We start from the raw sequence: 17,354 nt of genomic DNA on the forward strand, positions 1-17,354 counted from the left end.
TCAAACTCAAATGCGAAGGTCCCGTCGATGCTTCTCCATCTTCAAGTTTAAGGTTGGTGTGCATGGATCGGCTCCATATTCAATGACTCGGTCTATAAAGTCATGACGTAGTTTTGCTTTATCTCCAAAGTCGTGGTGCGATTTCGTTTCCTCTCCAAAATTTTGGCATGACTTCACTCCATTTTCAAAGTCGTAGTGCGGTTTCGTTTCCTCTCCAAAATATTGGTACAACTTCACCCCTTCTCCAAAATTGGTGTAGCTTCGCTTCCTCTTCAAAAATGTGGGTGTGGTTCCACCTCATATGCGAGATCAAGTTTGGTTTGCCTAGCTCTACCTCATATGCGAGGAAAACTCTGGTCCGTCTGGCTCCGTCTTGTGCGCGAGATCGACTCTAGCCAACCTAACTCCGTTCAAAATCTTGATGGCACATTCTTCTCATCTTCAAGGTTTGATGGCATATTCGCCTCATCTTCAAATACTCAATGGCATATTTCCCTTATCTTCAAACTTTGATCAAGGAGTAACATAACAAGGCAAACTTTTCGAGGATCCTCCCTAGGGTGATCGAATGGGAAAGTTGTGTGCCTTTGTGGGGCCCTTTCCCATGACAATCAGGATACATGAGCGGCGCTACAAGGTAGACCTTTCCGAGATCCTCCCGAGGGTGATCGAATGGGAGAGTTGTAAGCCTTTGCAAGGACCCTCCCATGACGATCAGGATACACGAGCGGTGCTATAAGGTAGACCTTTCCAAGATCCTCCCTAGGGTGATCGAATGGGAGAGTTGTAAGCCTTTGCGGGGCCCCTCTCATGACGATCAGGATACACGAGCGGCGCTACAAGGTAGACCTTTCTGGTCCTCCTTAAGGTGATCGAATGAGAGAGTTGTAAGCCTTTGCGGGTCCCTCCCATGATGATCAGGATGTACAAACGGTGCTACAAAGTAGACCTTTTCGAGATCCGTGATCGAATGGAAGAGTTGTAAGCCTTTGCAGGGCCCCTCCTATGACGATCAGGATACACGAGCGCACCAAAGACGGGTCGATGAGATTAAAAAAAACTTNCAAACTTTAAACTCTAGATAAATACAAAATCTTAGACAAAACAAACTTTAAACTCTAGATCTTCTAAATTTTCAACAAAACAAACTTCACTATCTAGTTCTTCATCCATACATTTAAACAAAATACTAGATCTATGGATATTCACCAAAATCTCATATACTGGGGGAAAAAACATAGGGTCGATGGTAGTACGATAGTGGCGGTAGGGGAAAACGACGAATGATAGAGAGCACAACAAATGGTGGACGCACGACTCGTGGCTGGCTAGAAGAGAGAGAGAAAGTTCAGGAGAGTGTAAGAAAGAAAGTGATCAAATAGGGGGTGGTGAAGGGTTTAGGACCACAACCGCATGTACCGTGTACACAAGTATAGAAGTCATATATCCAGTCCACGACTTCCTGATCAACCCAACATGTCAGCCGTGTGGCAGTCATTGGGTGACAGGTTAGCAATAGGTCACGTGAAGTTAGTGACGTGGAGGGAGGTCCACGATTTAGATTGAAATCGTGGATCAAGTACACGTGTCATTTGCTTACTCGTGGACCACATACACGACTTTAGGTACTTGTGGACCCGACTTATGATTTTACTATCCTATTTTTGTAATTTCTTTCTCCCAATCCCATTTTTGTCAATAAATATTAAAATAACATTATTTTAAAAAAAAAAATCTTCTTTTCCGGAATGCATCAAGTTTCTTGAACTTTTAGGCCATCATGCCACGTGGAGGGCTTCACGTTTCAGCTCCCAGGTGTATTGTCATTCCTTTTTTTTTTTTTAATTAAATCTATTTTTAAAAAATTTATTATTGTTGTTGTTATTAATTGACCACAAGAGAGAATTTAAAATTTCTCAACTTCCTTCTTCCTTCTTCTTAGTTTATTTTTTAAAATATTTTTTTCTTTTCCTTTCATATGAAAAACCAATGCGAGTAGAACGGAAATTCAATCATTCCAAAATAGGGGGAATAAAAGGGAAAAAAAGTATTTGGAAATATTGTATAAACATAAAATAATAATAAAAAAATAAAAATTGTTTTGAATTTGAGGAAAACAATGAGAATACAGATATAGAGAATATAATATAATAATATATTTATATAATAATATTAAATATATAGAATATAATATAACATAAAATAACTAAAATTATAAAATTGGATNCTTCCAAGACTTCTACTTCAAGAACGTTCATTGCTTTCCTTCTCCAAGTGAAGCATATTCACCCAACTGAGAGAGAATCAGAGGATCAAATATTAGAGATCGAACCACATCGCATCAAATCAACTCCAACATCAACACCAACTCAAATTCAACTCCACGAAACACGTTTCTCCGGAAAACTCGTGCGAACAAGGTGACACATGGCTTTTGGGAACTAAGTCATGAGCATCTATTTATTATTATAATAATCATAATAAAAATCATATATGAAAGTTTTTTCATGATTAACCTCCATGATATTTGAGAAAATACCATTTTATTTTTTTGTCTTGAATATGATTTATGGTTAGGTTAGTTTTTAGGTTCTAAAATGTTAGCCTCTTATTTTTTTGAATTTTGACTTTAGTTTTTATTTTGCACTTTAAATTATAAAGTGTTATATTTTTAACAATTGAGTTTTGAGTTTACTATACATTTAGTTCATATGCTTTAATATCTTGTACCTCATTTAATAATTTTTTTTATTTTTACTTTTTGAAAATTAAGTATATTTTCTCTCAATCTCTTAAGATATTTTATATCTTTTTTTAAGTAAAAGAGTTAAATTTTTAGCCTAATTAAAAAAATAAAAGCAATTTTTTAAAAACTACGACACTGTTTGGTAACTATTTGGTTTTGAAATTTTAGTTTTTGAAAATTAAGTCTATAAACACTGGTTACACCTCTAAATCTTTTGTTTTGTTATCTACTTTAGACCAATATTTTAGAAAGAAGCCAAAATTCGAAAACTAAAAAAACGTAGTTTTTCGAAACTTGTTTTTTTTTTTTTTTTTTTAAATTTGGTTAAGAATTCTTACACTTGTGAAAAATGCAAAACCATGGTAAGAAAATGAGAGAAAATAAGTTTAATTTTTAAAAACTAAAAATAAAAAAATAAAAAAATAAAACGAAATTGTTACAATGTGAGATTACTTTTTTAATTTTCAAATTTAAGTTTTCTAAAATATTAGTTAAAAGTACATAACAAAATAAGAAATTTTGAGATACGTTACGAAACGGAAGCTACACCTTTATAATTGAGTTTTCCCTCATGTCCACTTTTAGTATTTTAGAGTTCATTTTCTAATAATTATTTTAATATAGTTATATTACTTTTTGGTCACTTTTGAAATTAATTGAAAATCGACATTATAATTATTTTGATCGTCTATGGTCTTTATAGTGTAGAGTTACTCTTTTGTATGCATTACTAATAATCCAACATTATGTTAGAACTCAGATTATGATTATTAATCTATAATAAAAATTGATGTAATCATAATAAAATTTCGTTGATAGATTAATCGCAATCGGTCACAATCATAAACGTAATTTGATTGTTTTTTATCATGTATCGTAATTTCATTTGGATTCTTTTTTTTTTTTTTTAATAATTATATTGTATAGATTAGAGTACAAATTTAGTCTTTAAATATTTAAATTTATGTTTTTCTTATTTTGAGTTTTAAGTACATTTAAAACATATATTAGCTAGATTTTTAATTTTGTTTCTAATGGATCCCTTCAACTCTAAAAATATCTAACAAGTCTTTAACATATTAACAAAATTTAGAAATTAATTAATCAATTAGATATATAATTAAATTTTATGTTTAATGAGACTCTAAATTTTCATTTTTATGTCTAACAAATTTATGATTTTTTTTATAAAAAAATTGAATATAAATAGGACATGTCAAACATAAAATTTAAAACAAATTTAAGATTTATTGGACACAGGTTAAAAGTTTAAAACTTTTATTAGACATTTTCAAAAGTTTATAGACATATTTTGAGCACAAAATTGAAAGTTCGTATATATGTATGTTAAATAGTTGCGAGGCAAGAATCAAATAGCTGAAAGTTAAGGTCTCGTTTAGTAATCATTTAAATTTTTTCTTTTAAATTAAGCCTATAAAAACTATTTTCATCTCTAAATTTCTTCATTTGTTATCTAATATTTACCAATGATTTTAAGAAATCAAGCCAAGTTTTGAAAGCTTAAAAATAGTTTTTAAAAATTTGTTTTTGTTTTTAGAATTTGGCTAAGAATTCAACCATTCTCTTAAAAAATATACAAATCATTATAAGAGATTTAAAAAAAAAATAAACTTAATTTTTAAAAATTAAATAAAAAACTAAATGGTTAAAAAAATAAAAAACGACTCAGACGACCTGTTTTTTTGTAAATATTTTGAAGATACCTTGTTCTGACATTTTTTTTTTTAATTAATGTTATATATTCTTCTGATTTAACCCCGTTAAAGAATTAAACTGCTAATCTAAGTTTTATCCATAAAATTTATAATTTATTTACCCAATTTTAATTTCAATTTCTTTAACCAAAGATAGCCTAGTTCAACTTACATACGAAATGTTAATGACTACGAGGTCTATAGTTCGAATTCCCTATCTTTATTATAATTTATGTTTCTTTGTATTCTTGATTGAAGCAATTTTCTTTTTAATTCCAAATTTTACCTTGGTTATACCTGAAAAATTAATTCAATTAATTTAAAAATTTATCTTATCTCGTAATATATGTAAATAGCTTGTCACATAATACGTTTTATGAAAATCACAAATCAGCTATTGACCAAGTACTCAAAACATAGTATTGTAGTTATGCTTCTCAGATCTTAAAGTCGATAGTACAAGTTCATGTCTTTTGAGTTATACAATATTTTTTAATGGGTCAATATAATTTTGAAAACTTATAATATTTTGGGAATAAAGAAATATTTTCCCCTTGTCATTACTTGAGTGAGTCAATCATAACACTAGGCTTTTAGCTTTATTGAATTGAATCATATACTTTTTCTCTTTTTCAAGGAGAAATGAATCATATGGTAGAATTGGAATAAATGCTGAAATGACATATCAAAATTAAATTTAAAAAATCCACAAATTAATCCATAAACCACATTAATCAAACCATCCAAATCAAAGTCAAATCCACAAACTCACCGATATAGTATAATTCACCTAACATAGACTTGTAAAATCAGCATTAAAGTATATTTATCTTAAAAAAAAAACTGATAATAATTATTTTAGAAGAAAAAAAAGCCCAAACTTAAATATGAGTAAAGTTGTTAAAGCATACAACCAAGTAATTAGATAATAGATATTCAAATTTCTACTCATGTTATTGAACTTAAAAAGAAAAAACACGTTCCTTAAAAACAATTTATAAAATATCTACCTCACCAACACATAAACATACTCGTAGCTAGTCACCATGAAAAACATAATTTGAGAGCATATATTTTTTTTAATTTAATAATTACATGGATCAACTCTGACCTTAATAAAAAAAATATATAGATAAGATATCTTCAAATTGACGTAGAGTGTATAATCAACCTTTCTTATTTGAATTTAACATTCTAACGACGTAAAATTGGAGTTAGATTAGAAATTAAAAGTTAAGGCTTTGAACTATAGATACGGGCTTATAAAATCAACATGAACATAACTAAACGATAATTGACATATACACTTTCTTTTAAATTATGACGTTTAAATTTCATACTTTACATGTCTTGTACCTTAAAAAATACGATTATAAAAATCCTCTATTGTCAATGTTTTTCTAGTGTTAAATTACTGTCATACCCTTTTTGTGTGGGACTAAAGAAAATTAATATAGTGACAAAACCCAACCCAAATTTGCTTTCACCCTCCCTAAGGGAAAAATAAATATTCACTTATGTTAACAAATATAGGCTACTTGAGAACGGAAAAAATATATATATTGACACATTATTATTATTTTTATTTAAAATAAAATAAAATAAAATGCAAAAAGAAAAAGTATGGCTATGATGGTGGAAATTTCCCCCAATATTAGATTCCATTTTCTTCAAGTAACGTGGAAACCTGATTCTAGGTTTGAAAAAGAAAGCTCAATTCTCAACTTTTTTTTTTTAAACTAATTATTGTATTTGAAAAAAATAAATCAGGGAAATGGGAGGAAATAGTAAAATCAGGAGTACTTTATTATTACTATTATTATTTTTGTAAAAAACGAAAATAATAAATTTTTTGGCAAAAACATATCGCGCATGACATATATTTTTAATTTCCAAATTGTTCCTGATATGGTCGACTAACAAATTTTTCGAGTATAATTGCGATACCTTATATAAATTCTCAATTTGAGACTTCAATTTAACGGATTCAAAAGATAAAAGTGTTGGATTTTTCTCCTATTTTAAAATTTGAATCGATAGTTTCATATATGTTTTGATTTGATTTAACCATTTTTCGAAATATTCCGAACTAATCAATTTTTAATTTGTTTATCACCATTTTAATTTTAATTTAATATATCATTAGATTTTAATATTCAGATTAACATTTTTTTTATCCTAATTAGGAATTTACACAATATTTTATGTACATTATCGTCTAACAAATTATATATTTCGTTTAAATATTTTTTATTTTTTTTATTTTTTAATCACTTTTCATTCATTATCATTTTGTTATATTATTATATCATTAATTTGTCTTCTTTACAAACAAATAAGTATTTATTTTTGTAATCCTGATGTTTTTGCTATGTCTAGAGTTAGGTTTCTTTCCTAGATTTCGTGGTTGATGGAGTTATAAATACAATATAATTGTTTAGGCTTAAATGAAAATGGAATTATGAATACAATATAATTGTAAATAAACGATTTTTCTCCGGATTATATTTGAATTTATATTTTATTATCAAATTAGATTTTATCTAACTACTTATCGAATTAATCACAATAAACAAAAACTTCATAATTTTTCTCTCCAATTTATATTTGAATTTATCTTTTATTATCAAATCTAATTTTATGTAACTAACTTTTAATTGGTTTAAATGTTTGTTTCAAATTCAATTGTATCTAAATATTTTTCATTATTTTATACATATTGTTATCAAAATTAATTTGATTTTTTCTCACATTTTCTATGTTTTCAATTTTTCATATAAAAAACACATAAGAACGGTTTGTTGTGCTTAAAAAGAAATGTATAAATGAGAATTAAACTTTAAATATTTGAAACGTGTGCGAAATATATATTTGTTTAGTTTATTATTATAAGATAATAATAAAAAAAAAACCTAAATCTCATATTCTTCAACTTCTTCTCTTAACCACCTCCAAAATCTCTTTTTCTCCTTCAATCTCATGTCTGTGATGGTTGGCTCAGCAACCATTTCTTGAATTCTATCGTCTTTGCTAGCTTTTGACGACCATCCTCGCCAGATCACCGACCTTTTTTGCCCGCACATATATTTTTTGCTTTTGTTTCTACCTTGAACATAGTTTTCAACGATGAAGTTTTGAGATTAATAGTGTTTAAAATTGACTTTTAGATCCTATGAGCAAAATGATCACTTGGAATAAAGACAAAAAAAAAAAAAAAAAAAAAAACTCCCGATTTGGTGTCAAATGCAATCATACTTCCAATAGTCACATCATTCTGAAGTTGCAATTGTTTCAAATATTCACTTGTCAACACCAATTTCACTAGTACAATCAACTTTGCTCTTTCTCACATTGGAGAAAGTCCATCGTTGTAGACATCCATAAGTTACCTCCACCGCCTGGTCGTCATGGGCCTATTTGGTTCACAATCCAGATTTTGTTTTATGTTTTCAAATTCACTTAATTCAATGAATATGTGTTTGGTAGAAAACCCAAATTATGTTTCTAAAAACTGTTTCCAGATTTTGTGATTCAAACAGTGTAAATTCTGAAAACAACATTTTTATGTTTTCGTTGTATCCATAATTTGAATTTTAAAATTTAAAATGCAAAATTATATTAAATAAAGTTTAAAAAAACATTTAGAAATATAGTGTATGTCATATGATAACTCGATTCAATTTTAAAAAAAATTAAAATATTTATTACCTAATATATTATAAATTAGGTTAAATTCCAAATTCAGTCCCTATGGTTTGGATAAAGTTAAAAGTTAATTCGTATGGTTTTAAAATATAGATTGTAGTTCCTATGGTTTGATATAACTTCATACATAGTCCTTATGGTTTGTTAAATCTTTTTAAATAATCCCTACCATAGGGACTATTTATGAAACTTTTATCAAACCATATGGGGTAAATTCTAAGTAATCATAAGATCTAAATTTTAACTTATTCTAAACTATAGGGACAAAAAAAAAATTCAATTTATCTTATAACTTGTATATTATTACAAAATAATAATTTTACAATTTTGTTAACGTAAACTATGTTCATAAACAATTTTTAATAGTTTATTATCAACTAATATTTAGTGGATAACTATAACTAGTTTGCAATTGTTTACATTAGAATCCAATTTCTGAATTTTTCTACCAAACACATATTTGAAAACATGAAATATAACTCCTTTTTCACTTAACCCTTTGTTTTCAAATTTCTGTCTTCAAATTCTCTACCAAACAGGCCTAAAATACCATGTATTTGTGGTTCTAGAATGTTAGGTAGAGTGTATTTGTAGTATTCGAGTTGTTTTTTAAGCAGTATATCTTTGCATTATCGTTTGTATTAATTTTGTTATTTTAGGATAGTTCCGACATCTACTAATGAGTATTTTCTATCATATAAGTTCGTGGTTACTTTTATAATTTTGAAACCTTTTTTTTTCATTTTTCTAAATAAAATTTTAAAATTTGCTATTTCTTTTGTCAGCCCAAAAAATTATTTAAGGAACTCGTTATCTTTTTGAGTTCATATAATGCACTTTCTATTTATTATCGTAGTGATTTTAAGGGGGTGTTTGTTTCGAAGATTGAGATTTGATAGGTTAGGCATCCTAAACCCAACCCTTGTTTGGAGCATAGATTTAGGAAGTCTGACTTCCTACATCTTTTCCCATGGTTTCAACGGTGTTTACTATTCAAACCCATGAGTCACTTTTTTTTCTTTTTCTTCTAATTTAATTTAGGAAATATGTCGGCCAACCTATGGATACTACTTTCGGTGACCATCACGACGAACTCCAGCAGTCACCTCCAACGAACGTCGTCGGCCAACTTCGACATCACCTCTAGTGATTGCTGCCGATCAACTCCGCCCGCCACCAGCCAACTTCGGTCGCCACTTCCTGCGACCGCCACCGACCAACTTTGGCCACCACCTTGGTGACCGTTGTCGGCCAACCTCCAGTTGCCACTGCCCAACTCCGACCACCATCGACCAACCTCTGGTAATTCCCTTCCCCCACATTGACAAAATTCCGGCCACCAACTCCGTTGGCCATCCTCCGACTGCCACTTTCGACGACCATCACCAACCAACCTTGAAAATATTAATAAAAATACTCTTATATGTAACAAACTAGACAAATTTATATATAAAAACACTTTTAAGAAAGAATTGCAATACATGTATTTTTTTTAATCAAAAGTGTTTAATTAAAAATGAATTTTTGAAATATATTTTTTTTAAGTCATTCCAAACACGCCAATAAACTGCAGTTGTATAGTTATATTTATTTAGGTTATATATGTAGAACTATATATGTTTGAAAATTCTAATTTAATTTAATAAAATTTTAATTTTTTTGGTCAATTTAACTAGTTCAAAGACTCGGAATCATTTTCTAAACGTAAAGATTTAAAATGTTTAAAACAACTCAGGGAAACTAAAACTCAAAATTTATGATTTTTTATTCCTCAAATGTAATGGCTAAAACGTTTAATCCTAAATTTTCATAAAATTAACAATTTAGTCCATTTTAAAAAAAGCTAAGTGTCAACTTTTATATGTAACAATTTAGACATGTAAATTTGATTTCCAATCAGTTTATCTATCTACATGTGTAAAAAATTTCATTAAATCTCAAATATATTTTATAATATTGATTAAATCATTACAATTCATAAAATATAAAGACTAAATTGTTACAGTTGAATAACTAAATTATTATAAGTTCAAGAGTATAGAAATTAAATAAAGTTGAGGAACTATAGAGAAAAACATCTTTTAACCTAAATCGAAAGAGAAGCATCGGCCGAAATAGCACCAACTATATGGGCCAGGTTGTTGGGCCTAACTCCGGCCCATTAAATGGTCCAAATCATTTGGGTTATTAAACGACATCGTTTTATTCGTCTCTTTGGGCAGTACAGGGATGCACGATGGTTCGCCCTTTATTTTAAAGCCATTGCGAAAGGGGCATGGGTGGGTAAGTGCGAAAATTTAGGAAATAAGAGGGATATTTTGGTAACTTGGTTAATATTTAAATGAAATCTCGGCCCTCTGTTTTTTTCCTAGTCTGTGGAAAAGAGCGAGCGAAGCAGAGGAGTTTCCGTTATCCATTCTCTCTCTCTCTCCCCCTCTCTTTCTCTCCCCCGAAGATCTTCTCTCCCCCGGAAAAAATATCCACACAAATTAGGGTTTCTTTCCCACCTTCGTTCCTTCAATTCGATTTCAACTCTTCAATCATGGTTACTGATTCGATCGCCAATGCTTCAATTTCTTTGGCTCCAAACGCTCGGGATTTACCCCTGCCTAAGAAGAAGAGGGTGAGGACTCTCTCTCTCTCTTTCTCTCTGTTCAGACGTAATCTTCTCATTTTTTTTTCCTTTTGATTTTAATACCGGAGAGTTTTGTTTTTGTTGATGATTGATTTACTTTTCTTCTAATTTGTCGTGATCGTTTCGTTTGGGGGTTTCAGGTTAAGAATTCCAAATTGAAGCAGTCCAAGCTTGACGTTCGTCGGGAACAATGGCTTTCTCGAGGTATTGCCACTAATTATGTTTGAATTTCTTGTTAATTGAAAACGGGATTTATGCATGTGAGAATTTGTTTTTAATCGATTTGGGTTCACGAGTCATAGGTGCTGTAAAGAACAAAAAATGGAACGAAGAAGACAATCGGCTTGATTCAGTGGTCATTAAAACGAGGGAAGATGATAATCTTTCCTCCAAAAAAATAAATATGAGGGACATAGGAGAAGAGAACGATAGATCGGTCCACCGCCACAGCGATTTTTCGGACTCACCGTCTAATAGCCCCCCTAGTCTTGGCAGTAGTATTTTGGGTGGAAATGATTCGGGTCCTCATTTTACTGGGAGTAGCAGTAGTAGTAGCTGCCGTAGCAGCTCTAGTGGTTGTCGCTCGGGGAGTATAACGGAGGAGGAGGAGGAAGAAGAAGGAGATGATGACTGCTTGGATGATTGGGAGGCTATTGCCGATGCCCTAGCCGCCACTGACAAGCAGCATGATCAATGTTCAGAGTCTTCCCCTAGAGGCAATGTTGTCTCTCAATTGGATTCTTGTGGAGACAGCAGAAATGAATTGGGCGTAGGAGATGGTGACTCGGGTGTTGATCGTGGGAGAATTGTGCAGAGGGCTTCAATGAATTGCCGAGCATGGAGGCCTGATGATGCCTTTCGTCCTCAGAGTTTGCCCATGTTATCAAAACAGCTTAGTTTACCGAATACAGACCGGCGTTTCGGATGTGGAGGTGGCATCCCTTGGGGCTGTGGTGGTGTTCTACCTGTGCCTACATCTTGTCCAATTTGCTTTGAAGACTTAGACCTTACAGACTCGAGTTTTTTACCTTGTTTCTGTGGATTCCGGCTATGCCTTTTCTGTCATAAGAGGATTATTGAAGAGGATGGGCGCTGTCCTGGCTGCAGGAAGCCATATGATCGTGATCCTGCCGACAGTGAGACTAACGTACAAGGTGGCAGCCCAATGTTCGCATTGGCTCGTTCTTGTAGCATGATTTCAAGGTCTTAGGTAGTGTTCAGTTTCTGTGAGTTAAATGTACGTCTGGTCTCACGTTTTTTTTTTTTTTTTTTTTTTTTTTTTTTTTTTTTTTTTTTTTTTTTCAGATTCATGGGTATTATGGTAGTCTTGGGCTCTGATTTTCATAGTAATAGAAGTGGCATTTGGGTGTTGAAGTATGATTATGAGATTGAGAACCTTTAAACTGAGCTGTTTCGTACATGAGTGTGGTTCTTATCTTATCGTACATTTGCCAATGTAGAGGACTTATTTCGTACTTAATATGTGAATAGACGAGGTGGTATAGAAATGAATACATGGAATAATGATACAACATTTGTTTTTTCCACTTCTTATTTATTTGTATTTGCATGTATGCTGAAACTGTTCTATTTATCACTTTGCTCAGTCTTCCAGATTTTATGAAATTTAGTGTCATGATTGACTACTTCCATGGGGTTCTACAGCATAAAATGGAATGTGGAAATACTTTCAATAACTTATATGCTACATAATTTTTTTTGTTTGTTAGTTTTGGGATAAGAAACCTGATATCAGCCAAAGTTAAGCTTAACTCGTCTTGCTTTAGAATTTAGACATATTGGCTTATCATTGTTTTAATGACCATTTTAAGTGGTATGGTTAATCTTTGGTGTTCGGCTGTAAATGACATTTTCTCAAGAGTGGGCACCGAGCATGGATTGATATAGAAGAATCTTTAGTTTGATGCATCTTAACACCTTCATTGGCTTATTGTTCAGGATTATATTGAAACAACTCTTTTGACATGTTCAATGATTGGAATGCCTTATTGTAGATTTTTGGTTCTGGCCTGTTTTAACTTTGCAGCCTTATCTTTATGTACCTTGATTCTTCTTAATGAAAGAGATTTTGTGTGTGTTTCTTCTTCTTCTTCTTTTTCTTTTTTTTTTTGGGGGGGGGGGTGCTCCTTTTTTATGATTCTTATGCTTTAGAGATGGACTCCTGTGTCTCTCGTATGTGTCCTTCTAGATGACTTTTCAAATTGAATAAAATAGTTCCTAAAACATGCATGTCTCCCCGATAGTGACAATAAAGACTATGATCTAAACTTCAAAGACAGCGTTGCAGCTGGCAGTTTTCCTTGGATGGGCTGAACGCCACATCTGTTTTGGTCATACCATATTTTGTGCCTCTTCACTGGCAGTGGCAGGGCAGGTGCTTGCTGGAAGACGGGTTTCTTGTAGTGTCTGTAATTGGTTGTACTTCACAGGAATAAAGCTTCACCATCTAAGCTTGTAAATCATGTATTCATTAGGCCATTGGTGAATCTGCCCTTTAATGAGGTCCTAATATCTGTTTTGCTCACGATGGATTGAATAATACGCTTGTTGAACTGCAGCTATGGGATTTTCTATAATTCTCTGTGTATTTTGGGCTCGCTTTCACATTTCTGTAATTACAAAGGATAATCCTGTGAATGGAGAGGTATTAACCACTTCTATACTGCGTACTCATTTGCTGTTGATATTGACCTATTTGGTCCAACTTATTTAGAACATATTGATTGTTGATTGGTGGTCTCTACTCTCCATACGTAAACTATTACAGTTGCTATATATGAACAGATTGGAGATTGGATTCTCGAGAGAAAATGTCTGTTTGGATTGACTTAGGAAAAGTTACTCTACGATCCTCAAAATTATGTTTACTGTTTCAAATGGTTACTCTGATATAAATGTTTTGCCTGTAGTTCCTTTTTCTATAATATACCTGTCATGCTTATTGTTTATGGTTTATGTTGCATCTTAAATTGCATTCTAGTTTCTAATTATCCCAGTATCTTCTAGAAGGCAAACCGGCATTTATCTCCATGAACGAGGCCTTTTCCCCTCAGCACAGGTGGTTGGCCGTTTCCGTCGGAGTTTGCAAGGTTAGTGCTTGTTGATTATCTTGTTGAAAGTCCCGCCATGAGTATAAAATTGGCAGTGAAATTGTTTTAGAACATATTCATTAAAAAGTGAAGTACATCCTACATTAGGGCATTTTTTTAAAAATAAGTTTCTAATTATTCATACAAACAGAAGGGATCCTGTTGGAACATCATTTCTTTTACAAGTACAATGGCGCATTTAGGTCGGACTACATCGTGTTAGTAGCATCCTCGTTATTTACCATCCTCTCGATATCATCCTTAATACAAGACTGTGATCTATGATGCTCAGGAAGTGTCTTCCACCACTCCATGAAGGTAGATTTCTCTAACAACATATCATCTTCAATCACATTGACACATCGCTTCATCTTCTTCTCCAGCTCTATAATTTCTCTTGAACATTCAGCATACATTTTGGTTTTGGTTTGGATACGAAGCTCCTCAACTATTGCCCAAAGAGTTGATTCTTCACTGGGTTCTGTCATCTTTTGACTATGTTCGAGCCATCTCTGTGTAAATCTGTAACGTTTCGGCCTTCCTTTTGTCAGATAAGGACCAGTATCATCATTCTTCGAGTGTCTATAGTAGTTAGCAATATCTAGAGGCTCAACGAGACGGCGAAACCTGGTTCCGAGTTTTATCCACTCATCATTGCCCTCGAATTCCTCTGGGAGCTCATATCTTTTGAGCATTTCTACGATCTCATCCCATATGCCTGCCTGCTCAAGCCTCTTGATATTAGCTTGGAAGTCTTTCGGATCCGCTTGGAGTTTAAAGGCATCATAATATCCCAAACCGTCAACATTACATACAGCTCTGTAATTTTCTTCTAGCCAATTCAATCGTTCCTCGATATACTGTTTCTTTAGTTCCATCCTTTCTTGATTTTTCATTTTCTGCTCTTCGTATGTGCCGGCTGCCCGAAGATTCAATAAAGCTCTCGTACTCTGTAATTTCACATTAAAAAATTAGAATTCGTTGTACTTCCATGTCGCATACCCTATGACACTTCAAATTAGAATTCGTTGGAGTTGAAGAAGAATATGAATATACATATGAGACAGAGAGAGAGGAGAGCAAAAAGTTTAGAGAACTTACTAGGCCAAGTTCATTCAATACTTCAGTTATTGGTGTGTTCCTGTCTGTTAAGGACAATGGAAGCTTATCCAATTCATCTAGACGAATGGCATATAGGAGCTCCAAGTTTTGCTGCATTTTAGATTCATAACCCCAATGGGCCTTTAAACTTTGTTGAGCAATGTGATCACATTCGCTCTCAGAACTCAACTGACAAGAGTAGAATAGTATTTGTAAAACAGCATCTGGGTTGCTCACCACCACCACTTTCTCACTTTCAGTAAAGAAAATGTAAGTGCCAAAAGGGCTATAAGGACTCAATTGCACAAAGCTTTTCAAAGTGTCTAGCAAAAGGTTAGTGTTTCCCATAAGATGGCAGGCGGCATTGCTTACCACTGCTGATGCATTCCTCATCACTGTCATGAAGAACTCGGTAGCTACGTTCCCATTTGATGCTGACCCGAGTGATCTCGAGTTCAAGGTGTTGAGGATGGTTTGAAGTTGTGGTTGTAAGGAAGATAAAGGAGCAAGATGGATTCGTGGAACGATGTCATATCTCGTGACAAAGTGGACGAAATGGATTGACCATTTCTCCCTTTTGAGAGCATGGGAGAAAATGAAGTTACCAACAAGGGGAGATCCAAATGTGATACATTTTGGAGGAGTGAAGTTGGTGTTTGAGTCTGAGTTTCTTTGCTGTTCCAACAGCCAGATGGTTGCCAGAATGGCTATTGGACCTCCGACTGAGTGGCCAGTAAACACCACAGGCTTATTCCCTCTCAGAACCTGAGAAACAAAATTTGATTATCGATCTCAATAGGTAAAAGAAGACTGAATTTATTGCAAGTGAATAACAATAATGAGAACTTGAAAAAGGAGAGGTGCGCACTTTCTAGGAATTGTTTTTCATAAAGAGCTGGTGAAATATGGAGAACGATACTGAATCATATTTGGCAAAGTTACTTTCTATATCTGTATATTTGCAGTAACAAAAAGTTATTATATTTACATTAAAGGAGTAAAGAGTCATAAAGGGGAGAAACAATTACAAATCTTGGGAAAGTGTCCATTTATAGTCTTAAAACTTTTATAAAATTCAAACTAATTATGCAACGTATTAATTTAAACTCCAAACTAAAGTACTTCCGTATTCCATTGTGTAGAAAATTTATACTTATTTTCATTAAACTCCAATTGCCAATCAATTTAAGTCCTTTATCAAGTTTAAAGCTAACTTTCAAAATTTTTAAAAACTTTGGAGAAGGAATTAAATAGAAAATTTGAGGAAGAATCAGTAGAATTCATCCTTTTTAAACCTCTAAATTTTTGGTAAGGAATATAGGAGATGGGGAAGTTTATTAACTTTTATTGAAGAAAGTAAATGAATAAAGAACTTGAGAAGCAAACGTGAATATTTAAACCGGTAGACCCATAAAAAGTAATAAATTGGGGGGAAAATTAGGACAAAGTACCTCCTTGAGCTTCCCCAAAATTCCCTCAAATCTCTGAAAAAATGCAGAGTTGACCACAGCATAATCGTCGACGCCGATGCTCCTGACGGACGGAAACAGCCGAGAATCGATTTTCGTTTCTCCGAAAGACGAATCGGAAGAGGAGAACCAGGCGTCGGGCGACCAAGATCCGGCGAAGCTGATGACGGAGAAATCTCGGGTTTTATCAAGGAGAAATGGCTTCTCAGGATGCTTGTGAGCTTTAATGGCGGCGGACCAGGCGTTTGCGATGAGATCTTCCTTCAAACCAGTGGCGTCTTCAAGTCTCGAGTGAGCCATTTTCCTTAGCTCCGACAGCGATGATGCTGTCTGAGTCTGAGTAATGACTTTTACAGTTTCTTTTTCTCTGTTTTTAATAGCTCCGATGATGCTCTCTTCGTCTTCGTCGTCGTCTCCGTCTTCGTCTTCTTCGGAATATATGATAAAGATAAATGATGAGATTTCAATTAATTGCTTGTCGTTTTTCCTTTAGAAAAAGTAGTTTTGGGTTGGCGCTGGGCTTTCAAGAAACTCAAGTGGGTTTGCTAAGGAATCAAATTTAAATATCCATGAACTTTCCACCTTTGTTTCTTTCACTTTCACATGTGAGAGTTAGGAAAATACCTTTCCTAGAACATGCAAGTTTTTCAAGACAAAATTGTAATATTTTGAGACAAAAAGATAAAAAAAAAAAAAAAAAAAAATCCTCTTGTACTCATTTTTTTGCAATCTATTCTTAAACAAATATCTCCCTAAATATTTGCATATGAATTTTGTGTTAAAAAAGCCTACCAAAATAGGAAGAAGAATCATAATAATTCTCTCTTAAAAATGGAGAAAACAAGAAATAAATGATAACGAAGAGAATGAAAA

The 17,354-nt window shown here is 32.7% G+C and overlaps 2 protein-coding genes across 2 annotated transcripts; one reads left to right on the forward strand and one right to left on the reverse strand.

Moving 5' to 3' along the window:
• The first annotated feature begins 10,527 nt into the window (after positions 1 to 10,527).
• Positions 10,528 to 12,348, forward strand: LOC120071026. Its single transcript, XM_039023011.1, has 3 exons — positions 10,528 to 10,789; positions 10,942 to 11,005; positions 11,104 to 12,348. Exons 1-3 carry the CDS (start codon positions 10,709 to 10,711, stop codon positions 12,009 to 12,011), a joined length of 1,053 nt encoding a protein of 350 aa, XP_038878939.1. The 5' UTR covers positions 10,528 to 10,708; the 3' UTR covers positions 12,012 to 12,348.
• A 1,601-nt stretch (positions 12,349 to 13,949) lies between these two features.
• On the reverse strand, positions 13,950 to 17,016 carry LOC120071024 (protein EDS1L-like). Its single transcript, XM_039023010.1, has 3 exons — positions 16,464 to 17,016; positions 15,013 to 15,777; positions 13,950 to 14,861 (listed from the first exon to the last, which is right to left on the reverse strand). Exons 1-3 carry the CDS (start codon positions 16,779 to 16,781, stop codon positions 14,121 to 14,123), a joined length of 1,824 nt encoding a protein of 607 aa, XP_038878938.1. The 5' UTR covers positions 16,782 to 17,016; the 3' UTR covers positions 13,950 to 14,120.
• Between the last annotated feature and the right edge of the window lie 338 nt (positions 17,017 to 17,354).

The sequence above is a fragment of the Benincasa hispida genome, chromosome 2 (genome assembly GCF_009727055.1).
Source record: "Benincasa hispida cultivar B227 chromosome 2, ASM972705v1, whole genome shotgun sequence".
Classification (NCBI taxonomy): domain Eukaryota; kingdom Viridiplantae; phylum Streptophyta; class Magnoliopsida; order Cucurbitales; family Cucurbitaceae; genus Benincasa; species Benincasa hispida.

Excerpts from the sequence above, each read along its gene's own strand:
- LOC120071026 (XM_039023011.1), top strand. The coding sequence starts at position 10,709 with ATGGTTACTGATTCGATCGCCAATGCTTCAATTTCTTTGGCTCCAAAC. Across the intron at positions 10,790-10,941 it reads CCCTGCCTAAGAAGAAGAGG|GTTAAGAATTCCAAATTGAA; the intron begins GTGAGGACTCTC and ends TGGGGGTTTCAG. Across the intron at positions 11,006-11,103 it reads GGAACAATGGCTTTCTCGAG|GTGCTGTAAAGAACAAAAAA; the intron begins GTATTGCCACTA and ends CACGAGTCATAG.
- LOC120071024 (XM_039023010.1), bottom strand. The coding sequence starts at position 16,781 with ATGGCTCACTCGAGACTTGAAGACGCCACTGGTTTGAAGGAAGATCTC. Across the intron at positions 15,778-16,463 it reads TTTTGGGGAAGCTCAAGGAG|GTTCTGAGAGGGAATAAGCC; the intron begins GTACTTTGTCCT and ends TTTGTTTCTCAG. Across the intron at positions 14,862-15,012 it reads TATTGAATGAACTTGGCCTA|AGTACGAGAGCTTTATTGAA; the intron begins GTAAGTTCTCTA and ends GTGAAATTACAG.